This window comes from Megalobrama amblycephala, linkage group LG1 (genome assembly GCF_018812025.1).
Source record: "Megalobrama amblycephala isolate DHTTF-2021 linkage group LG1, ASM1881202v1, whole genome shotgun sequence".
Taxonomy (NCBI): Eukaryota; Metazoa; Chordata; class Actinopteri; order Cypriniformes; family Xenocyprididae; genus Megalobrama; species Megalobrama amblycephala.
The window spans coordinates 51,091,866-51,115,575 of NC_063044.1; the positions used below are offsets into that span (position 1 = coordinate 51,091,866).

The following is a 23,710-nucleotide window of genomic DNA, read 5'->3' on the forward strand; positions in this document are numbered from 1 at the left end:
TTTCACATGTATTCAACATATATAAATGTTTCACAAATAATGCTTTGATGAGTTTGATATCACCATGAGTCAGTTATACTTAGTCATATGAAAGATATTATAAAAATAGTTTCAGAAATAGAGGAAAACGGAAAAAAAAGACAAGGAAAGAAAAAGAAAAAAAGAACAGAAAAGGGTATACATGTATATTTAAATTAAAGAAGATGAATTTAAGTCTTTGTAAATGTCCATAGTTCTGATTGCTTTGCGGTTTGAAAGTCTTTGTAAGGTTTCAAAATAAAAGAGAGAAGACAGACAGAAAGAGGACTTTTATCTTTGTAACGTCACTGACTGACTCCACCCACAGTCAGATCTCTTCCTGATCTCAAGATGGCAACAGAGAAAGACACATATAAGCAGATGAAAAAACTACAGGTATCACATTTCCTTATAAATACTTTATATGTAATAAGACATGTTAATATCAGATACACTAAAACATGAGTTTATTTTAATCCTGAATGTAATTAATAACTGTACGAGCAGCAGGAACTTCAGTGAGTTTCACTTTCATTTCTGTCACAGAAACAGATCTGTGTGTAAAAGTCTGTGTTCAGTGTCGAGATGCATGAATATTTACAGATGTGAAGTGATTTTAGTTTATGATCTTTAGCTGAGCATGCTGGAGCAGAAATATGATGCAGTGGGAGAGTGTTCATGTGCAGTTTTTACCTAGGAAACTCGTATTTATGATACTTCTCAGAGCATGTGAAGGCAGCATTAGTCTGGACAAATGATCACAGACTGTGTTAATGTTTGAAAATCACTCAAATCTCTTACAGTACGATGATCAGACAGACGTCAGGAGTCACAGAAGATGATCAGATGAAGACTGAAGAAAGACACGGAGGAGAGAATAAAATCTGAACATGTCTGCCGCTGACACCAGAGGTGAGAATCAGATCAGAAAGTGATTCTTCAAGAACATTTTCATTACATTCTGTCAATAGAATTCAAACTCTTGAAGGACTTCATTTATATGCAGAGACACGAGTATAGATAACATCTGAGGATATTCATTTCTTTATTGCATACTCAGTGAAAATCAGCTAAATTATTCTCTTTTCCTCAAGTCTGATGAAGATATTTAATTGTATTCTATTTTATTAATTCTAAATATTTAATTTAAGTGATTTTCCAGCATCTCACACTTTCACTTGTTTCAGAGATTTGTTCAAAGATGATGTTTTCTGATTATGATGAGATTCAAATATAATGTAAGACTTTTGTTTCATACAGTGATCGTCGCTCACATTCCTCCTCGCAGGAGAAGATGGAGTAGAGACCAACCTCCTACGAGTAAGTCTGTACCAACATAAATGCATGAAGTGATGAAGAGTGTGGGAATTATGAGTAATTTTTCCCCATCAAAACACAAGTGATAAATTCAGCCTTCTACTGGTGAATTCTGGTCATTTAGATCTGTGATGTTTGATTAAGATCAAGATCTTGTCATCACATGTGTCATGTGTTAGTGTGTGATGTGAGGATCGTGACTCTGAACGTCTGATTTGACTCTTTGCAGTGAGGATTGTTCTTCTGGGGAAGAGCGTGTCAGAAAACAGTGGAGTGGGAAACTTCCTGTTGGGACGAGCAGCGTTTGACAGTGAAGCTCCTCCAGATGTTGTAGAGAGAGTCGCAGGAAGATTGAAGGACAGACACGTGATGGTCATCAGCAGTCCTCAGCTGCTCCAGACAAACATCTCAGATCATCAGATCACACAGACAGTGAGAGAGTGTGTGTCTCTGTCTGATCCAGGACCTCATGCATTCATTATCATACTGCAATATAAAGACTTCACTAAGAAGGTCATGAGAAGACTGAAATATGTGCTGGAAAAATTCAGTGAAGAGGCGATCAAACACACTATAGTGATCACGACTGATAAAGAGACACACCGAGCTGAAGGAGCACCTGTGAAAACTAATAAATTCATTCAACAGTTAACTGCTGAGTGTGGAGGAGGACATGTTCAACTTGATAATGAAATAAAAACAATGATATCTGAAATACTGCAAAGATTAGAGAAGATACTCAGAGAAAACAATGAAGAATTTGTCACATGTGAGCTCTATTATGATGCAGAAGAAACACTGGTGGATGAAGATCTGAGCAGATCTTTTGCTTCACCCGGAACAAAGGAGGAAGATTCTGATGGTGAGGACACTCATATAAGAACATAATAAGTTTTCTTTGCAGTTACCTTTTGAAAACCATTAATGAACTATATTCTGACACCAGGTTACTGAACATCAGGTGCAGACATGAAGATTTAGCCTGAGAGTGTACGCTTTTGGGAAAAAAAGGTTTACTGTGGTTCTGTTTAGAAACCTTGGGCTCTTAATTCAATTTTAAAGAACCTTTATGCCTAAAAGTTTCTATATTAATGTATTAAATGATACTTTAAAACACTAAATATGAGTTAAATATGTAATTAAATAATAAAAAAAAATGAATTAAAACTAAACTGATAAAAATGATCTCATGATGGGAACCTCTAAAGGGTTCTATGAAGCGTCTGACAGAACCCTTTAAGTTTCTATACATAACCTATTAAAAAATTCAGGTATTTTTAAGGTATTAAAAAAATATCAACACGTTTAGTATTTGACAGCAAAATGCATGCAAGCAAAATCAATCACTTTTATATTGCCCTAATTGATTTAGTGAAATATGAAGTCAATGAAGTTTGTATTAAACTAAGAAGTAAGGCTGTGAGTTTGATACTTATTTGATTCATAATTTCATGTCTTTCCGTGTTTGAAACAACATTCCTTCTGATGTTCATTCATGTTTATTTGATGCTATAAATGAACTAATAGGAAGAGATGATCGGTTCACGAGCCTCTTGAGCTGAGGCGCTACAGCGATCTGTCACGACACATTAAAGAGCCACAACACGGTTTTTATTGTTTGAATTTCTTAAACTACACATTTTGAAAGCTGGGACTTTGTTTAAAATCATAAGTAGCCTGCTCTGTCTTGTCTGTTGACATGTTGTCAGTGTCCTCTTTGCTCTGCGATGTATTTATCACTGCGTGTGGCGTGACACATGGCTTGTCGGACAAAGCAACAGTAACTAAGGGGGGCGGGTCTTTGCGAAGGGTCAATTCAGTAGAATGGAGATCTGAAACAATATCTAAATATGTTGTATTAACACATGTTTCTGTGTTTAAGGAGGTTTAAGAGCCACCAGACAACAGAAGCTGAACCTGGCGCTGTGTGGAAGTGATGAAACACTGAAGAACTCTGTTTCAAAACTCATAAGAGAGAAGAGGAGAGATGTGGATCTTCATGGACGTCAGGTTCAGTCTGGTGGATCTTCCAGCTCTGTTCAACACTCGTCTCTCAGAGGAGGAAGTGATGCGTCAGGCTCTTCACTGTGTGTCTCTCTGTCATCCTGGAGTTCATGTTTTCCTCCTCATTATTCCTGATGCTCCACTCAATAATGAAGACAAAGCAGAAATGGAGGAGATCCAGAGGATCTTCAGCTCCAGAATCAACGAACACATGATGATCCTCATAATGCAGAATTCAGAGCATCAGACAGAAGAACTCAATGAAGAAACACAGTCTGTCATTGAGAGATTTGGAGGACATCATTTCTTTGGTCCCAACACACAAGTGTCCACATTGATGGAGAACATTGAGAAGATGCTGGAAGAAAACAGAGGAGAGTTTTACTCCACAGAGACATTTCTGGAGGCGCAAAGATGGAAAAACTGATGAAATATGAAGAGATGAAGAAATCTGACTCCATGGAGAAATGTTTCCTGCCACAAGGTAATGAACACTCTTTAAAGAGCATGAAAAAACTTTATTCAGTAGAGTTTGAGGTTTAGACATTTGTATTTTAAACAGAAGAACTGCAAAATTCAACATACTAAAATTTATTTATTCAAAACATTCATACTGTATGAAAACAAGGTCAAGGGTCAAGTTTCAGAGGAAATTAAGATTATTAGAATGTTCAAACGAAACATTTTGGCCAATCACTGAATGACTATATTAAATGTATAATCTAGCATGTCTCTGAAATGGTTCAGCAGTGGTCAGCATCTGGAGGCCAAATAAATCTTATTTCACAAAAGAATTCAGTCAATAATAACAATAAGAAAAACATTTTTCCACACTGTGTAAAGAACAATGAATCAATTAAACTTCTTAACACTAACTTCAAAGATATCTGTTAATCTTTCTCACAGTCCACAAAACTACACAAATACTAAACAAGCAGCAGGCAGACTTCACAAATACAGGGTTATGTTGCAGAATAACATTTTGAAGAAATCTTTTTTAGGCTGGAATTGATGCATTTCACTTTTTACAGGTTCAACAGAGAGGGAAGATGATCTGAGGATTGTGCTGCTGGGAAAAACTGGAGTTGGGAAGAGTGCAACAGGAAACACAATCTTAGGAAGAGAGGCGTTTAAGGCAGAAGAATCTTTTGAATCAGTGACCAGTGAGAGTCAGAGAGAATCATCTGAAATCAACGGCCGACACGTTACTGTGATCGACACTCCAGGACTGTTTGATACTGAACTGAGTAATGAGGAGATCCAGAGAGAAATCAGACACTGCATCTCAATGATCCTGCCTGGACCACATGTGTTTCTCCTGCTGATTCCACTGGGAAGATTCACTAAAGAAGAACAGAAATCAGTGAAGATCATCCAAGAGACGTTCGGAGAGAAATCTTTAATGTTCACCATGGTGCTCTTCACCAGAGGAGATTTCCTGAAGAACAAAACTATTGAACAGTGTTTGGGAAAACCTGGATCTGTGATCAGAAACCTGATTGAAGCGTGTGGAAACAGATTCCATGTGTTCAATAATAATCAGACTGGAGACCGAACACAGGTGTCTGATCTACTGGAGAAGATAGACAACATGGTGAGAGTGAACGGAGGGAGTTTCTACTCATGTAAGATGTTCAGAGAGATGGAGAGAGAAAGACAAGAACAACAGATGAAGATCCTGATGGACAGAGTCAGAGAAAGAGAAGAACTGATGAAGAAACTGGAAGAAGAAATGAACAAAGAACGAGAGACATTTAAAAATAAAATAGAGCAGCTGAAGAAAGAAAAAGAAAAACTGCTGATGAAATACGACACGGAAATAGACAGACTAATGAATAGAATACAGATTGAACGACAGAATCATGAAAAAGAGAGAAAGAGAAGAGAAGAAGAGTTTAATGAGAGAGAAGAGCGATATAAAAGAGAAATGAGAAGAAGAGAACGAATGAAAGAGAAAGAAGAGAGTGAGGAAAAGATGTGTGAAGAGATGAAGAGAGAACGAGAGGAATGGGAGAAACAGAAACTAGAGGAAAAGACGAGAAGAGAAGAAGAGGATGAGAAAAGAAGAGAAAAAGACAAACAGATTCAGAGACTCGAGAGTGAAATGGAGGGAATAATCAGAGAGAAAGAGAGAACAGAAAGAGAGAGACGAGAACAACTAGAGGATCTAGAGAAGAGACTGACAGAAGAAAGAAACATGAGAGAAGATCAACAAAAGACTTCTGAAGAAACACTGAAACTCCTTGAAGAACAGCATGAAGAAGAACAGAAGAGAAGACGAGTGGAGTGGAGAGAGAAATATGAACGAGAGAAAGAGGAGATGAACTGCTCTGAAACTGATCCGAAAGGTGAGTCTGGTTTGTTCTGTTTCCTCCAAACCCAATAAAAATTTCAGGTCTTAAGAAATCTGAATATTTGCAGAATGATTTGTGTTTCAACTCCAAAAGTCTCAGCCTACAGGAAACTGGAGACTGAATACAGCAAGTGGTCCTGGAGTCTTCACAGAACCATGATGGAAACTGAGAACAAACTACACAGCAAAATAGAGAATGAAGTGATTCATGAGGTTGAGGAAACTGATCTTCAAAGGGAACTGAAGAAGACAAGAGAAGAAGTGGAAAAATCAATGTCTGAATTCTTTGAGAATGACAGAGATAAATATATACTGATTCAGAGGAAAACATCATTTGAGATCAAAATCAAAGAGCTTCAGGAAAACATTGTGAGAGAAACAAAGAGGAGATTAAATGAGGTTCTTCAGCAGCGAGACCTGAAGAAAAAGATTGATGATCAGAGAATAAATCATGAAAACACTCTCTATGAAAAGAGCAAAGAACTCGCCTTAAAACTCAGAGACAAAAGAAATGATGAAGAAATACTGAAGAAAGAGTTTGATTTGTTCTGGGAACAGAGTGTGAAAAACATCATCAGAGACACTCCTCTAATCAGAGACATTGATGTAATGAGAGATGTGAGAGAAATCCTCAGTGATAACTATGGAAGAGTTCCTGTAGATCTCTGGAGGGAGAGGAGGGATATTTTTACTGTGTTGAGTTATTCAGATTATGTACGGTTAAAGAGATCCAGTGGAATTACAGGAGCTTTAACAAATGTCATCAGATCAGCTAAAGAGATGTATGGTTTAATTCTATCTAAAGAGGATGAAGCTCAAATCAGATCATTAGTCTCAGATGTTTCTCAGCAAACAGACAGAATGATTCAGTCATTTAACATTTCAGAGATGGGCTACAACAAAAGCTTCATTCAACAACTCACAGGTTACATCAAGACAAGAGTAACAGAACATGAGGAAGAACAAGTGAAATATGAGTTCAAGAATGAATTCGTCATGGATTTGGTTCTTTCCATCTGTGAGAGATCAAACAAGATGATCACTGACCAACACAGACTGTTCAGAGAAGCCAATGATCCTGAAATATATGCTGAGAAGAAGAGAGGAGAGTACTATAGTATTTTCCAGAAATACTGTCATGGAGCAACATCAGCTGCTGTTTTTGGTGAGATCATCTGTCAGAAACTGAAAGAGCCCATTGAGCAGAGCGTCTACAAGAAGACTGCCAGAGATCTGAGAGATGAAATGAGATCAAACTGTGAATCACTGAATGGAAACAGATCAAATCTGGAGAAACACATCCTGAAGACACTGGCAGAAGAGGAGGATTTTGACAAATACATGAACTACATTCATAATCCCAGAGATCACTACAAGAGTTTCATCAGAGATGAAGTCAGTCGGTACATCTCTGATAAGTTCAGTGTCAGTGTTTTACCCAAGATGAAGGAGAACATTGAACTCCTGCAGCAGAAGATCATGAAAGCAGCACATGAATCTACTGAACATGTTCAAGAGAACAGAGGAGATGTTGGTTTGTGGTTGAAGAGATTCACTCAGCAGATCTCAGATGAGCTGATCTTCTCTGAAAAAGACCTCAGAGGAGTCAAACATGATGATGTTGATGATTTCAATCTCCTAGAAGATGTGATGAGACAAGAACTTCCGTATATATTGTCTGAAATTGGTGGTAGATTATGCACAGAGAAATTTTATAAAAAACTAAACCTCAAGTTCAGGCCAGATGAGCTTCTGATTGATCTCTTCTGTCAGTGCTGTTGGGTTCAGTGTCCGTTCTGTGGAGTCACCTGCACCAACGATATAGAAAACCATGATGGAGATCATAGTGTTGCTTTCCACAGAGTGACTGGAATTAATGGGTGGATTTACAGAGGAACAACAAACTTGTCCATTAGTATCTGCACATCATCAGTAGCAAGTGATCGATCTTTTTATCCCACTGACTCAGATGATAAAGTCCTATATAAAGACTACAGAAGAGCAGGAGGAGTTTATGCTGACTGGAGCATCACTCCTGATCTCTCTGAACTGTCCTACTGGAAGTGGTTTGTGTGCAGATTCCAGAAAGATCTGGAAAAATACTACAATAAAACATTTGAGGGTGATGGTGTGATACCAGATGAATGGAGAAGATACAGAAAACAGGATGCCTTTGAGAGTTTGAATCAATACATGTAATGGAGCAGATGAAGAATGAGACTCTTGCGTCTCCTCTCAGATTCAGATCACAGTCAGAAATGAGTTTCTCTGACATTCATCAGTGAATCTGAGCTCATCTACACCTCAGAAGATCAGAGCTTCATCAAATACTCCAGAAGAGATTCAGTTCCTCATACAAGTGTCTGTCAGATGATCAAAACAACATATTTCTGAACATATGCCTCATTGATAAAGCTCAAGATGATTGATGTATATTATAGTTTATTACTAATCTAAACAGCTTATCACAAACTGAAAAAGATCTGTGATAAGGACATTAATGACAGACTGTTGATGAAATATGATTGAAGTGTGTGTTTGTTAAAGCTCAGTGCTGGAATCAGACGATGGAGGAAAGTGTGAGAAATAAACAGATGTGTGAATCAAATCTCTCAGACCTGTCAATCTGATTCATATTGATTCATATTCATATGATTCACTCCACACAAATACTGTCAACATCATGAATTTATTGACCTTGTCAAGTGTCCTTTCACACTTGTTTAATATTTACTCGTATTATGAGAAACTTTGATTTGACTTTAGAAACCTGAAGATCTCTAGAGCAGATTTTCATTCTCTGACAGTATTTCAGTCTTTAATCAAATTCATCACTAAAACATTGATAAAACATCACTAACAATGTCACTAACAATGTTAAGCCAAACTACATTGGATGTAAAGCACAAGAACTATTCAAATGATTAGTGATTTGTGCAGCCACCAATTTCTCTGCAACCTTTGAGACTACAGGTAAAATACTAATAGGTCTATAATTATTCGCAGAGTGAGGATTACCACTTTTGAATATGGGCACAATAACGGAAGACTTCCAAGCACAAGGAAACATCCCCTGAGAAACTGAAAATAATGACTCACAAAGCTCTTTAAGCACATCCATACCAAATATATCCTTTGCTCTGGATTGTTTTAGAGATGTAATTGTTCTTCTGACGTCTAATTCAGAGACTGCCCTTAAAGTAAGGGCTTGTTCCACTGTATTAACTGGATGGAATTCTGTATACTTAGGAGAAAAACTTTGTGCAATTGTGACTACCGAGTCAACAAAGTAATAATTAAGTGCTTCGGCTACAACAGCTGGATTGTTAGTCAGCTTCCCATTTACCATCAATTCAACTGATGACCTATCTTTTCTTTTGTCTCCTATTAAACAGTTCAACTGATTCCATATTGTTTTAGAATTACCTCTTGCCTCTTCAATTATTCTCAGGGAAAAAATCAGCCTTCGCTTTTCTCAGGGTCTTTACCACCTTATTCCGTAGTGTAATGAAATGTTGTCTATCATGACTTAACTTTGATCTATTTGCAGTTTTTAAAGCAAGATCCAGTGTTTTCATTCGTTCTAAAATATCTGAATTCATCCAGGGGACAGTATGTTTTTTTTTTATTTTTAGGATTAATTTTACAACTGAAATCTTTAACAGTGCTCTCTAATTTTTTGGAGAATATTCGTCTATCTTCCTCATGATCTTTTCCAGTTAATAAATCATCCCATTTAATCTGATGGACCGCCCTTCTGAAGTCATCTAATTTACGTTTTGGAATGCCGTAAGAATCATATTTCCTTGAGAATGGATTGAATCTCTTACTAGATAATTTTCTGGCCACTAAAATCAAATTGTGGTCAGAAAGGCCTGTTAACATGTTAAAAGTTTTTAAAATTCTCTCTGCTCGATTACTAAAAATCAAATCAATTTGAGACCTTGTTGAATTAGTTATTCTTGTGGGCCCATTAATCATTTGCTTCAGATCGAAGTGATCAGCTATCTGTTTAAGGTTCTTTCTGTTTTATCATCCCAATTAATATTAAAGTCTCCCATAATGATAACTTCTTTGTTAAAATCACACTGTTTTAGTAATTGTTTCAAGTTTTCATAAAAACTGATGTTTGAAGATGGTGGACGGTAAATTACAATTAATACAAAAGACATCTGTGATGATAGTATAAGAGTCAAACCAATACATTCCAAGTCTATGCAATTTGCCCAAGCGATTTCATTACACTGGATGCCAGTTTTCACATAAATCTTGACTCCACCTCCTTTAGAACCAACTCTATCTTTCCTATATAGTTTAAAACCAGGCACTTCTAATGCAGCAGATGGAGAGTTTTCATTAAGCCATGTGTCAGATAAACAAAAAGATGATGAATTTGATCACTTTTTGATATAATACTTCATATGTTTAAATGACCACCTAAGAGACCCTTAGGCTTAACTTTAGGATCCCAAATTGTTCTTGATTGATTTACTGACCCCAAATTGTTGGTGATTGATTTACTGTCTGAAAGAACCCCCTTTTCCTATTTTTCAAAATACCTGGATTTACAGATTTCCTTTTTACATTTTGCATAGACAGGGATGAATATCTCCCGATAACAGCAGGAGATAACTAACCAATCAGCATAATTAACAAAAGGTTTCTCATATACACTGAATAATGAGTGGTTATTAGAGTGATCCTCAGAAAAAACTAAGATTAATAGGACTTAAAAAGTTAAGAAGCAAGCTGTAAACTAAAAGAGCTGTGACAACGCCTAATGCTCCTGTCGCCATCTTTATCAGTGTAAAGTTGAAGTTCAAAAGACTTCAGAGACGGAGAGAAATGTGCCGAGTGTGGACAGGATCTGAACTCAAACTTTCACTGATGATCTTTGACAGTTCATATTTGTGTCATTCTCTGTTCAGTGTCACAAGAGTTCATCAGGATCATTTCACACTCATTGATATGGAAGCCTGTTTCCACCACTAAATAAAAAAATTAAAACGGTAATTGCGACTTTTTATCTCAGAACTCTGACTTCTTTTCTCACAATTGCGTGATATAAAGTCAGAATTCTGAGATATAAACTCACAATTGTATGGAGGCCCATTTCCACCACATAAGAAAAAATAAATAAATAAATAAACTGCGGCAGAAGGCATGGCCTTTGGAGAGGTATGTGGAGGTGTTTCTCGAGCTTATAGATAGCAAAATTCTCTGTTTTTACTGTTATTTCTATTCCTTATGTTCTATTTTAATTATTCCTCTTTATGTAAAGCACTTTGAATTACCATTGTGTATGAAATGTGGTATACAAATAAAATTGCCTTGCCTTGCCTTGCTTACTTTCTGTTTATTTTGTTTAATTAAAGAATTAATTTTTGTTCAATAAATATACTGACATTATATACTGACATTGACATGCATGGGGGCTTTCAGCAAAATTTTGAGAAAAAAAAAAATTACCAGAAATGGTAGAGATCATGGACCCGGTATCTAAAAGGCACTTTACTTGCACCCCTCCCATAGACACAGTGATCGATGGACATACACCCACTAGGTGTGAGACTGTTTCTTTACTTACAGATTTGTGTACAGTTAAGCCTGTAATATCCCCTCCTGCTCTGTGACACAAAACAGAGGGTGCTAGTTTTCCGTCGGGTGATTGGAAGGGGACAAGGTCCATGGGGGACGAGACTGATGGTGCTGAACCTGAGAAACAACATGCTCATTATCACAACTACTGGCAAAATGGCCTGGTTGTTGGCATCGCCTACACACTACAGGGCCATTACGAGAGGACGAATTACACCTAAAAGGCTGTTGTAAAGATATAAATAATTCATAAAGTTCATTAAGAAAGTTGCTGTTGTTTAACCAGTTCATCTCTTTTAACTCGGCAATATCTGTCATCTGAGGTGAGGAACACACACGAGTATCAGAGACCCTAGAGGTCTGCAAAGCACAAATAGATGGTACTGAATAACTCCTAGTTGTATCAGTTACTGGCCTACCTTCCTGCTCCCAATGGATGGCTTCAGCCCTTACATCAAGTAAGGTGCAAGCTGGTTTAGTCCGAACTACTTGCTTCAAAGTCCCGAAGATTTGAGTCTTTAACATGTTCCACAAACTGGTCCCTAAGCAGAACAGCAGAATTGGGCAGTCCATTGGGTGTACACTTGACCACTCCGTTCCAATTAAACTGAACAGAGTATGGGAATATTCCCTAAGGGACTCCCCCTCTAACTGCTTTCTGGAGAAAAAGTCCTCCTGTAAGACAACTGAAGATTGAGAACAACCTTATAATTCCTGCAGAATGGACAAAATATTTTCGGAATCTTCCATTTCTTTCCTGGATCGATAACGTATCCCATTCTTAGCTTCCCCCTCTAAATGATCATAAATGAAATATGCTTGATCTACTGGAGCTTGATGCCTAGCCTGCATACTTGCACGTACCTCATCAATCCATTCCACAACATCAAGCCCCATGTTCCCATGAAATAATGGACATTTTGACACATATACCAGGCGCTCAGGAACTGTGGGAGTAACAGGCCTATCAGATAAAACAGAATTACTCATGGAAGCCCCCACTAGGGGTGCCAATACATCAGTTCGTTCTTGCCTGAGTCTTTCATTGTCCGCCCTCAGTTGTACCACCAGGTCTTGCAGTTCCTGTAGTTTAGCCAACTGCTGTCTTTCCTTTAAAAAAAAAATAAATTACACACCAAAAAAAGTAGAGAAAGACGTCTCTCTGTCACACAAACCCTGCCGACTACGCCAATTTGTAGCGTGAGGGCAACATAAAACCTAAGCCCAATCAAACATAGCCTGACTACGCCACCCTGAATCTCTCTTTCTTCAGGGAATGTTAGGTTAAAATTATAGAACACAGATTCAATGTGTACCAAACCAACCAAAAAAACAGAGACGGGTTTCTCAAATACAAAACTCACAATTTATTACCAGAAATTATTTTTAAAAAACACATAGCAAAGACACTCAATTATGAGGCATAATTCTTGTTGATTTAATAATACAGGAAAAAAAGAACACCAACTAAATAAAAACAAAACAAAAACAAACCAAAAAAATAACTAGCGGACACTAGAGGAGTACTACCATGCACACTTCCGCTTATGGAGACCGGTTCTTAAAGGGGCCATAGCGCTTTCTCATAAAAATTACATTTTTACCTCACTACATACACTACACTTCAAGTTCATTAGAAAAGTGAATAAGTGATGGAGGGGGTTTTCAGAAATCTGTATTAAAGTCGTCATGAAATCAAAATACACCGAAAAAATTGTTTGTCATGGTAATCTTTAATGAAGATCTGAAAAGTTTCTTCCGGTCTGGAATGGCGTTCCTTCTCTGATGACGTCAGTTTGACAGTTTGACCCCTCCAACCGTTAAGACCCTGATATACTTCAAGCAAAGTTCTTTTTCGTTCTTTGTTTAGGGGTAAAACGAAGTTGGGTGAGCTGCGATATACTGTAATCGAATCTGACGCCGCACACACAGCTGAGAGCGACGGTTAGATGAATATGTAAATATGTGCTGTGCACTTTCTTCTCAGTAACAAAATAAACACAACAAAAATGAGAAAACAGCAAGCATTTATTATAGAAAGCATAAGAAAAGCGTCTGATCATAACAGCATGGGTATGTTAGCACGAGCTCTGCAAACTAGCACTCCAGTCACGTCACGTCTTCATATAGCACTTTATTCAATGGATTGCTTAAAATCAAGCAGCTTTACAGTACCAAACATGAAAAACAGTGTTAGTGCCTCATTTCATCAGAAACACAAATTCATTTTGTACTATAAAGCGGTTATCCAGTGTGTTCATGTTTTCACCCGCGGAGCTCTTACCTCGACAAACTCAACAGATCAAATGAGTCACAGAAGACTTCTAGTGAGTGAAGGCAGAGCCTCAGCGCACACCTCCTATTACGTTACCGTACCAATGTACGAAGGTGTGCACAATATTAGTTGTTTTCATGCCTTTTGCACAACATTGCACCATTTCATGCTTTTCGTCTTCAGAAAGATCTTTTTGCATGAGAACTGTGAATAATGTGGAAAAACTGCTAAGTAGGGTTTCCATAGACCTGGCAAATTATTTTGTCTGAGATTGATACCAGTTATCTAAAAAGACATGGATAAATAATCAAACAAACATTTTCTTAGAAAAACTAAAATCTGAATGTTTATTGTACTAAAATCTGATATGTCACTTGCATAATAATTTGGAACGCAGTGTATTTCCTTTAATAATATAGATGGCTAATATAATTAGGGCAATTAAACCGATATCATGGAACAACAGTGATTGCCTTCCTTACCTTTTCATAAAGAAAATAAGACTGTGGGGGTAAGGAAGGTGTCACTTCCCCAATGAGACACAACAGACAGCTCCCCCCAGTGGCAGGGAGAACACACACACACACACACACACACACACACACATACTATATACAGTACAGACCAAAAGTTTGGAACCACTAAGATTTTTAATGTTTTTAAAAGAAGTTTCGTCTGCTCACCAAGGCTACATTTATTTAATTAAAAATACAGTAAAAAACAGTAATATTGTGAAATATTATTACAATTTAAAATAACTGTTTTCTATTTGAATATATTTCACAAAGTAATTTATTTCTGTGATCAAAGCTGAATTTTCAGCATCATTACTCCAGTCTTCAGTGTCACATGATCCTTCAGAAATCATTCTAATATGCTGATCTGCTGCTCAAGAAACATTTAATGTGTACAATTGTACAAAATATTTGTGTACAATATTTTTTTTCAGGATTATTTGATGAATAGAAAGTTCAAAAGAACAGTGTTTATCTGAAATCTAATCTTTTGTAACATTATAAATGTCTTTACTGCCACTTTTGATTGATTTAATGCATCCTTGCTGAATAAAAGTATTCATTTCTTTAATTTCTTTTCAAAAAAATAAAAATAAAAATTCTTACTGACCCCAAACTTTTGAACGGTAGTGTATAATGCTACAGAAGCTTTGTATTTCAGATAAATGCTGTTCTTTTGAACTTTCTATTCATCAAGGAATCCTGAAAAAAAAAGTACACAACTGTTTTCAACATTGAAAATAATCATAAATGTTTATTGAGCAGCAGATCATCATATTAGAATGATTTCTGAAGGATCATGTGACACTGAAGACTGGAGTAACGATGCTGAAAATTCAGCTTTGCATCACAGGAATAAATTACTTTGTCAAATATATTTAAATAGTACACAGTTATTTTAAATTGTAATAATATTTCACAATATTACTGTTTTTTTAATTAAATAAATGTAGCCTTGGTGAGCAGACGAAACTTCTTTTAAAAACATTAAAAATCTTAGTGGTTCCAAACTTTTGGATTGTACTGTATATATATATATATATATATATATATATATATATATATATATATATATATAATTATTAATTTAATACATATTTCTGAATGATATATGACAGAAACTTCACAGGTGTATCACAGTAAATCAAACAAACATTGTGACATCTTTATAAGTGAATAAAATAAGGACTACAGTATGTGTAACTGCAGTGTTTCTGCTGTAATTAACAAAACAGTGAGTCAGTTCACAGAATGTCACTGCAAGTTTTCTGTTTTATTATGCATATGTTTTGTTGTTTATGGTCATCTGCTGTTGTCTTTTCCTTTATTGAGATTACTCCTCATTCTCACAGGAACTGTAGCTTGAACTTTTACCTGCACCTGAAAGAGAAGACAGACTTTTTTTTTTATTTTCTTTTTTTTTATAGAAAAAAATTTCACATATATTCAACATATATAAATGTTTCACAAATAATGCTTTGATGAGTTTGATATCACCATGAGTCAGTAATACTTATACAATACAATAATAGTAATGAAAGATATTATAACAATAGTTTCAGAAATAGAGGAAAACTATACATGTATATTTAAATTAAAGAAGAGGAATTTAAGTCTTTGTAAATGTCATTGTAAGGTTTCAAAATAAAAGAGAGAAGACAGACAGAAAGAGGACTTTTATCTTTGTAAGTCACTGACTGACTCCACCCACAGTCAGATCTCTTCCTGATCTCAAGATGGCAACAGAGAAAGACACGTATAAGCAGATGAAAAAACTACAGGTATCACATTTCCTTATAAATACTCTATATGTAATAAGATACACTAAAACATGTGTTTATTTTAATCATGAATGTAATTAATAACAGTATGAGCAGCAGGAACTTCAGTGAGTTTCACTTTCATTTCTGTCACAGAAACAGATCTGTGTGTCTGTGTTCAGTGTCGAGATGTGTGATATTAACAGATGTGAAGTGATTTTACTTTATGATCTTTAGCTGAGAATGCTGGAGCAGAAACATGATGCAATGGGAGGGCGTTCAGTGCAGTTTTTACTTGGGAAACTCTATTTATGATACTTCTCAGAGCATGTGAAGGCAGCATTAGTCTGGACAAATGATCACAGACAGATTAATGTTTGAAAATCACTAAATCTCTTACAGAACGATGAAGAGACAGACGTCAGGAGTCACAGAAGATGATCAGATGAAGACTGATGAAAGACACGGACGAGAGAATAAAATCTGAACATGTCTGACACCAGAGGTGAGAATCAGATCAGAGTTTAAAGTGATTCTTCAAGAACATTTTTATTACATTCTGTCAATAGAATTTAAACTCTTGAAGGACTTCATTTATATGCAGAAACACAAGTATAGATAACATCTGAGGATATTCATTCAATTCACATTTATTTGTATAGCGCTTTTCACGATACATATCGTTTCAAAGCAGCTTTACAGAGAATGCATGTCAACATTACAATTTAAAGAAGAATGTAATAATTTAGGCAGTTTAACTGAACGTAGAAGCAATGAGCTCCTGGAAAAATGAATTACATTAACAATAATCAGGATATAGAAATTGTGCAATGTGCATGTTGATCCAGATGATTGCATCTTCTGAAATCCTCGCAGGAGTTTTATATTCATTTCTTTATTGCATACTCCATGAAAATCAGCTAAATTATTCTCTTTTCCTCAAGTCTGATGAAGATATTTAATTCTCTGAAGTGATTTATCAGCATCTCACACTTTCACTTGTTTTAATGATTTGTTCAAAGATGATGTTTTCTGTTGGTATTATTATGATGAGAGTCAAATATAATGTAAGACTTTTGTTTCATACAGTGATTCCTCCTCGCAGGAGAAGATGGAGCAAAGAACAACCTCCTTACAGTAAGCATGTACCTACATAAATGCATGAAGTGATGAAGAGTGTGGGAATTATGGGTAATTTATCCCTATCAAAACACAAGTGATAAATTCAGCCTCCTACTGGTGGATTCTGGTCATTCAGATCTGTGATGTTTGATTAAGATCAAGATCTTGTCATCATGTGTCATGTGTGTTAGTGTGTGATGTGAGGATCGTGAACTCTGAACGTCTGATTTGACTCTTTGCAGTGAGGATTGTTCTTCTGGGGAAGAGCGTGTCAGAAAACAGTGGAGTGGGAAACTTCCTGTTGGGACGAGCAGCGTTTGACAGTGAAGCTCCTCCGGATGTTGTAGAGAGAGTCGGAGGAAGATTGAAGGACAGACACGTGATGGTCATCAGCAGTCCTCAGCTGCTCCAGACAAACATCTCAGATCATCAGATCACACAGACAGTGAGAGAGTGTGTGTCTCTGTCTGATCCAGGACCTCATGTGATCGTTCTGCTCCTCAAACATGATCAGTGTTCAGCAGAAGATCAGGAGTGTGTGGAGAAGGTGCTGGACTCTTTCTCTGAGCGGGTTTATCAACACACCATGGTGCTCACCACACAAGAGTCCACTGAAACCAATGACATCCTACAGAAGATCATTCAGAAGTGCTTCAACAGACACTTCAGTCTTCAGAGAAGCAGCTCTCCTGATGATCTTCTGCTGATGTTTGAGGACATTGTGAAAATTAATGATGGACGACACCTAGAGTGTGTTGAAGAGTCACAGTATTTCACAATGAAGCAACAGGACACAGAAAGACGTGAGTGTGACGATATTTGATGTTTTCTAATGATTCTAATGATGTTTCTAACAGTTTTTAAATGCTCTTCCATTAGTTTCAGAGGGTGTGAAGCTGAATCTGGTTGTGTGTGGGAGTGACGGCACATTAAAATCCTCCATATCAGAGCAGATCCTGCAGCAGACAGACAGAAGATCAGACGTGGATCTTCATGGACATCAGGTCAGTCTGGTGGATCTTCCAGCTCTGTTCAACACTCGTCTCTCAAAGGAGGAAGTGATGCGTCAGGCTCTCCACTGTGTGTCTCTCTGTCATCCTGGAGTTCATGTTTTCCTCCTCATTATTCCTGATGCTCCACTCAATAATGAACACAAAGCAGAAATGGAGGAGATCCAGAGGATCTTCAGCTCCAGAATCAACAAACACATGATGATCCTCATAATGCAGAATTCAGAGCATCAGACAGAAGAACTCAATGAAGAAACACAGTCTGTCATTGAGAGATTTGGAGGACAACATCATTTCTTTGGTCCCAACACACAAGTGTCCACATTGATGGAGAACATTGAGAAGATGCTGGAAGAAAACAGAGGAGAGTTTTACTCCACAGAGACATTTCTGGAGGCACAGATGGAAAAACTGAGGAAATATGAAGAGATGAAGAAGAAAATCGACTCACTAGAGACACATTTACTGTCACAAGGTAATGAGCAGAAAATCAGTTTGGGTCTTAAACTAAATTCTACAAAACTCTTAAAATTCTTAAATTCTACAATAGATTTACTCTATAATAGCATTTTATACATTTGTGTTTTTAAACAGCAGAACTGCAACATTCAAAATTGAAAAGTGGCTCATCTTACCCTGATCCCCCTGTTGATCTCGTCATGTTTTCTTACATTTCAATATGATTTTCAGGTTCAAGAGAAAACACAGATGATCTGAGGATTGTGCTGCTGGGAAAAACTGGAGTTGGGAAGAGTGCAACAGGAAACACAATCTTAGGAAGAGACGCGTTTAAGGCAGAAGAGTCTTTTGAATCAGTGACCAGTGAGAGTCAGAGAGAAACATCTGAAATCAACGGCCGACACGTTACTGTGATCGACACTCCAGGACTGTTTGATACTGAACTGAGTAATGAGGAGATCCAGAGAGAAATCAGACACTGCATCTCCATGATCCTGCCTGGACCACATGTGTTTCTCCTGCTGATTCCACTGGGAAGATTCACTAAAGAAGAACAGAAATCAGTGAAGATCATCCAAGAGACGTTTGGAGAGAAATCTCTAATGTTCACCATGGTGCTCTTCACCAGAGGAGATTTCCTGAAGAACAAAACTATTGAACAGTGTTTGGGAAAACCTGGATCTGTGATCAGAAACCTGATTGAAGTGTGTGGAAACAGATTCCATGTGTTCAATAATAATCAGACTGGAGACCGAACACAGGTGTCTGATCTACTGGAGAAGATAGACAACATGGTGAGAGTGAACGGAGGGAGTTTCTACTCATGTAAGATGTTCAGAGAGATGGAGAGAGAAAGACAAGAACAACAGATGAAGATCCTGATGGACAGAGTCAGAGAAAGAGAAGAACTGATGAAGAAACTGGAAGAAGAGAAAGAGAGATTGAAGATGATGATGAAGGAAGAAAGACAGAATCAAGACAAAGAGAGAAAAAGAAGAGAAGAAGAGTTTAATGAGAGAGAAGAACGATATAAAAGAGAAATAAGAGAAGAAGAGAAACATCAGAGAGAGATACGAGACGAGATGAGACGAGAACGAGAGACATTCAAACATGAAATAGAGGAAATGAGGGAAGAAAAAGAGAATGTGAAGAAAGAAAATGAAAAACTTCAGATCAAATATGACACAGAAATAGACAGACTGATGAACAGAATAGAGAATGAGAGGAAGAAAAGAGAGGAGGAATTTAATGAGAGAGAAGAACGATACAAAACACTAATGAAAGAGAAAAAAGATCTTCAATCCAAACATGAAGAAGAAGAAAACAAGTTAAAGAACCTGATGGAGAAACTGAACAGAGAAAGAGAAGAACTGATGAAGAAACATGAAGAAGAGAATGAGAGAATGAAGATGATGATGGAGGAGAAATTGAACAGAGAAAGAGAAGAACTGATGAAGAAACATGAAGAAGAGAAAGAGAGTATGAAGACGATGATGGAGGAAGAACGACAGAATCAAGACAAAGAGAGAAAGAGAAGAGAAGAAGAACTTAAAAGAGAAATAACAGAAGAAAAGAAACATCAGAGAGAGATACGAGACGAGATGAGACGAGAACGAGAGACATTCAAACATGAAATAGAGGAAATGAGACAAGAAAAAGAGAATGTGAAGAAAGAAAAGGAAAAACTGCAGATCAAATACGACACTGAAATAGACAGACTGATGAACAGATTAGAGAATGAAAGACAGAATCATGACACTGAGAGAAAGAGAAGAGAAGAAGAGTTTAATGAGAGCAAAGAACGACATAAAAGAGAAATGAAAGAGAAAGAAGAGAGAGAGGAAAAGATGTGTGAGGAGATGAAGAAAGAACGAGAGGAATGGGAGAAACAGAAACTAGAGGAAAAGATGAGAAGAGAAGAAGAGGATGAGAAAAGAAGAGAAAAAGATGAACAGATTCAGAGACTGAAAAGTAAAATGGAGGGAATAATCAGAGATAAAGAAAAAATGAAGATAATGATGGAGAAAGAACAACAGAATCATAAAGAGAGAGAGATAAGAGAAGAAGAAGATAAGAAAAGGACAGAGAGAGAAAATCAGAACCGTGATGAACAGATTCAGAGACTTGAGAGTGAAATGGAGGGAATAATCAGAGAGAAAGAGAAAATAGAAGGAGAGAGACGAGAACAGCTAGAGGATCTAGAGAAGAGACTGACAGAAGAAAGAAACATGAGAGAAGATCAACAAAAGACTTCTGAAGAAACACTGAGACTCCTTGAAGAACAGCATGAAGAAGAACAGAAGAGAAGACAAGTGGAGTGGAGAGAGGAATATGAACGAGAGAAAGAGAAGATGATGAGGAAGATCTGCTCTGAAACTGATCCGTCACTACAGGTGAGTCTTCATGACACTTTGGTCTTTAGTGTTTCTCCTGTTAGTAGTTTTTTTAGTTATAATAACCCAGAGAAACTTACCAAACTCTGAAAATTAAGAAATCTACTCTCTGAAGTTTGCTCACTGAATGATTTTTGTTTCAACTCCAAAAGGTCTCAGCTTACAGGAAACTGGAGAGAAAATACAGCAAGTGGTCCTGGAGTCTTCGCTGTGCCATGATGGAAACTGAGAACAAACTACACAACAAAATAGAGAATGAAGTGATTCATGAGGTTGAGGAAACTGATCTTCAAACAGAACTGAAGAAGACAAGCGAAGAAGTGGAAAAATCAATGTCAGAGTTCTTTGAGAAAAACATTGATAAATATATACTGATTCAGTGGAAAACATCATTTGAAATCAGAATCAAAGAGCTTCAGGAGAACATTGTGAGAGAAACAAACAGGAGATTAAATGAGATTCTTCAGCAGCGAGACCTGAAGAAAAAGATTGATGATCAGATGAAACATCATGAAAACACTCTTTATGAAAAGAGCAAAGAACTCGCCTTAAAACTCAACAACAAAACAAATGATGAAGAAACACTGAAGAAAGAGTTTGATTTGTTCTGGAAACAGAGTGTGATGAAGATCATCAGAGACACTCCTGCAATCAGAGACATTGATGTAATGAGAGATGTGAGAGAGATCCTCTGTGACCTCTATGAAAGTGTTCCTGTAGATCACTGGAGAGAGAGCAGAGATATTTTCACTGTGTTGAGTTATTCAGATTATGTGAAGGTAAAGAGATCCAGAGTAAATAATGCATATTCATTAAATGCCACCAGATCAACTAAAATGATATTGGGTAATATTCAATCTAAAGAGGATGAAACTCAAATCAGATCATTAGTCACAGATGTTTCTCAGCAGACAGACAGAATGATTCAGTCATTTAACATCTCAAAGATGGGCTACAACAAAAGCTTCATTCAACAACTCACAGATTACATCAAGAGGAGAGTAACAGAACATGAGGAAGAACAAGTGAAATATGTGTTCAGGAATGAATTCTTCATGGATTTGGTTATTTCCATCTGTAAGAGATCAAACAAGATGATCACTGACCAATACAGACTGTTCAGAGAAGTTAATGATCCTGTAATATATGCTGAGAAGAAGAGAGAAGAGTACTATAGTATTTTCCAGAAATACTGTCATGGAGCAACATCAGCTGCTGTTTTTGGTGAGATCATCTGTCAGAAACTGAAAGAGTCCATTGAGCAGAGCGTCTACAAGAAGACTGCCAGAGATCTGACAGATGAAATGATGAAAAACTGTGAATCACTGAATAGAAACAGATCAAATCTGGAGAAACACATCCTGAAGACACTGGCAGAAGAGGAGGATTTTGACAAATACATGGACTACATTCATAAACCCAGAGATCACTTCAAGAGTTTCATCAGAGATGAAGTCAGTCGGTACATCTCTGATAAGTTCAGTGTCAGTGTTTTACCCAAGATGAAGGAGAACATTGAACTCCTGCAGCAGAAGATCATGAAAGCAGCACATGAATCTACTGAACATGTTCAAGAGAACAGAGGAGATGTTGGTTTGTGGTTGAAGAGTTTCACACAGCAGATCTCAGATGAGCTGATCTTCTCTGAAAAAGACCTCAGTGGAGTCAAACATGATGATCTTGATGATTTCAACCTCCTAGAAGATGTGATGAGACAAGAACTTACTGCTGTAATGTATGAGATCAGCAGGAGATTCAACACTGAGACATTTCTAGTGAAACTGGACCTCAGGTTCAGGCCAGATGAGCTTCTGATTGATCTCTTCTGTCAGTGCTGTTGGGTTCAGTGTCCGTTCTGTAAAGTCATCTGCACCAACACCATAGAAAACCATGATGGAGATCACAGTGTTGCTTTCCACAGAGTGTGGGGAATTAATGGGTGGTTTAACAAGGGAACAACAAACTTGTCTATTAACATCTGCACATCAGCAGTAGCAAGTGATGGATCTTTTTATCCTAAAGGATCAAGTGATGCAGTCCTCTGTAGAGACTACAGAAGAGCAGGAGGAGTTTACGCCGACTGGAGCATCATTCCTGATCTCTCTGAACTGCCCTACTGGAAGTGGTTTGTGTGCAGATTCCAGAAAGATCTGGAAAAATACTTCAATAAAATATTTGAGGGAAGTTGTGAGATACCAGATGAATGGAGAGGATACTCAAAACAGGACGCTATTGAGAGTTTGGATCGATACATGTAATGGAGCAGATGAAGACTGAGACTCTTGCGTCTCCTCTCAGATTCAGATCACAGTCAGAAATGAGTTTCTCTGACATTCATCAATGAATCTGAGCTCATCTACACCTCAGAAGATCAGAGCTTCATCAAATACTCCAGAAGAGATTCAGTTCCTCATACAAGTGTCTGTCAGATGATCAAAACAACATATTTCTGAACATATGCCTCATTGATAAAGCTCAAAATGATTGATGTATCTTATAGTTTATCACTAATCTAAACAGCTTAATCTCTATCATGAACTGAAACAGATCTGTGATAAGGACATTAATGACAGACTGTTGATGAAATATGATTGAAGTGTGTGTTTGTTAAAGCTCAGTGCTGGAATCAGACGATGGAGGAAAGTGTGAGAAATAAACAGATGTGTGAATCAAATCTCTCAGACCTGTCAATCTGATGCATATTGATTCATATTCATATGATTCACTCCACACAAATACTGTCAACATCATGAATTTATTGACCTTGTCAAGTGTCCTTTCACACTTGTTTAATATTTACTCGTATTATGAGAAACTTTGATTTGACTTTAGAAACCTGAAGATCTCTATAGCAGATTTTCATTCTCTGACAGTATTTCAGTCTTT

General features: G+C 37.1%; 3 protein-coding genes across 3 annotated transcripts; all 3 read left to right on the plus strand.

Moving 5' to 3' along the window:
- The first annotated feature begins 251 nt into the window (after positions 1–251).
- LOC125269723 lies at positions 252–7,891 on the plus strand. Its single transcript, XM_048192711.1, is given in 9 exon segments — positions 252–414; positions 822–930; positions 1,279–1,338; positions 1,565–2,197; positions 3,218–3,348; positions 3,350–3,747; positions 4,246–4,280; positions 4,371–5,687; positions 5,787–7,891. Coding segments are annotated over 8 exon segments (4,701 nt in total). The 5' UTR covers positions 252–414; positions 822–908.
- A 9,409-nt stretch (positions 7,892–17,300) lies between these two features.
- On the plus strand, positions 17,301–19,916 carry LOC125269802 (GTPase IMAP family member 8-like). The gene is made up of 4 exons (XM_048192824.1): positions 17,301–17,765; positions 17,842–18,447; positions 18,663–19,827; positions 19,904–19,916. The coding sequence occupies exons 1-4, from the start codon at positions 17,345–17,347 to the stop codon at positions 19,914–19,916; spliced, it is 2,205 nt and encodes a 734-aa protein (XP_048048781.1). The 5' UTR covers positions 17,301–17,344.
- Positions 19,915–23,498, plus strand: LOC125273990 (interferon-induced very large GTPase 1-like). Its single transcript, XM_048199960.1, has 2 exons — positions 19,915–20,824; positions 20,977–23,498. The coding sequence occupies exons 1-2, from the start codon at positions 19,922–19,924 to the stop codon at positions 23,080–23,082; spliced, it is 3,009 nt and encodes a 1,002-aa protein (XP_048055917.1). The 5' UTR covers positions 19,915–19,921; the 3' UTR covers positions 23,083–23,498.
- The last annotated feature ends 212 nt before the right edge of the window (positions 23,499–23,710 follow it).

What these genes read in the sequence shown, in the direction of transcription:
- LOC125273990 (XM_048199960.1), top strand. Translation starts at nt 19,922, where the DNA reads ATGATGGAGGAAGAACGACAGAATCAAGACAAAGAGAGAAAGAGAAGA. An exon ending in AAACTGATCCGTCACTACAG is followed by an intron (nt 20,825 to 20,976) that starts GTGAGTCTTCAT and finishes CAACTCCAAAAG; the next exon opens with GTCTCAGCTTACAGGAAACT.
- LOC125269802 (XM_048192824.1), top strand. Translation starts at nt 17,345, where the DNA reads ATGGTCATCAGCAGTCCTCAGCTGCTCCAGACAAACATCTCAGATCAT. An exon ending in GCAACAGGACACAGAAAGAC is followed by an intron (nt 17,766 to 17,841) that starts GTGAGTGTGACG and finishes CTCTTCCATTAG; the next exon opens with TTTCAGAGGGTGTGAAGCTG. An exon ending in GACACATTTACTGTCACAAG is followed by an intron (nt 18,448 to 18,662) that starts GTAATGAGCAGA and finishes TATGATTTTCAG; the next exon opens with GTTCAAGAGAAAACACAGAT.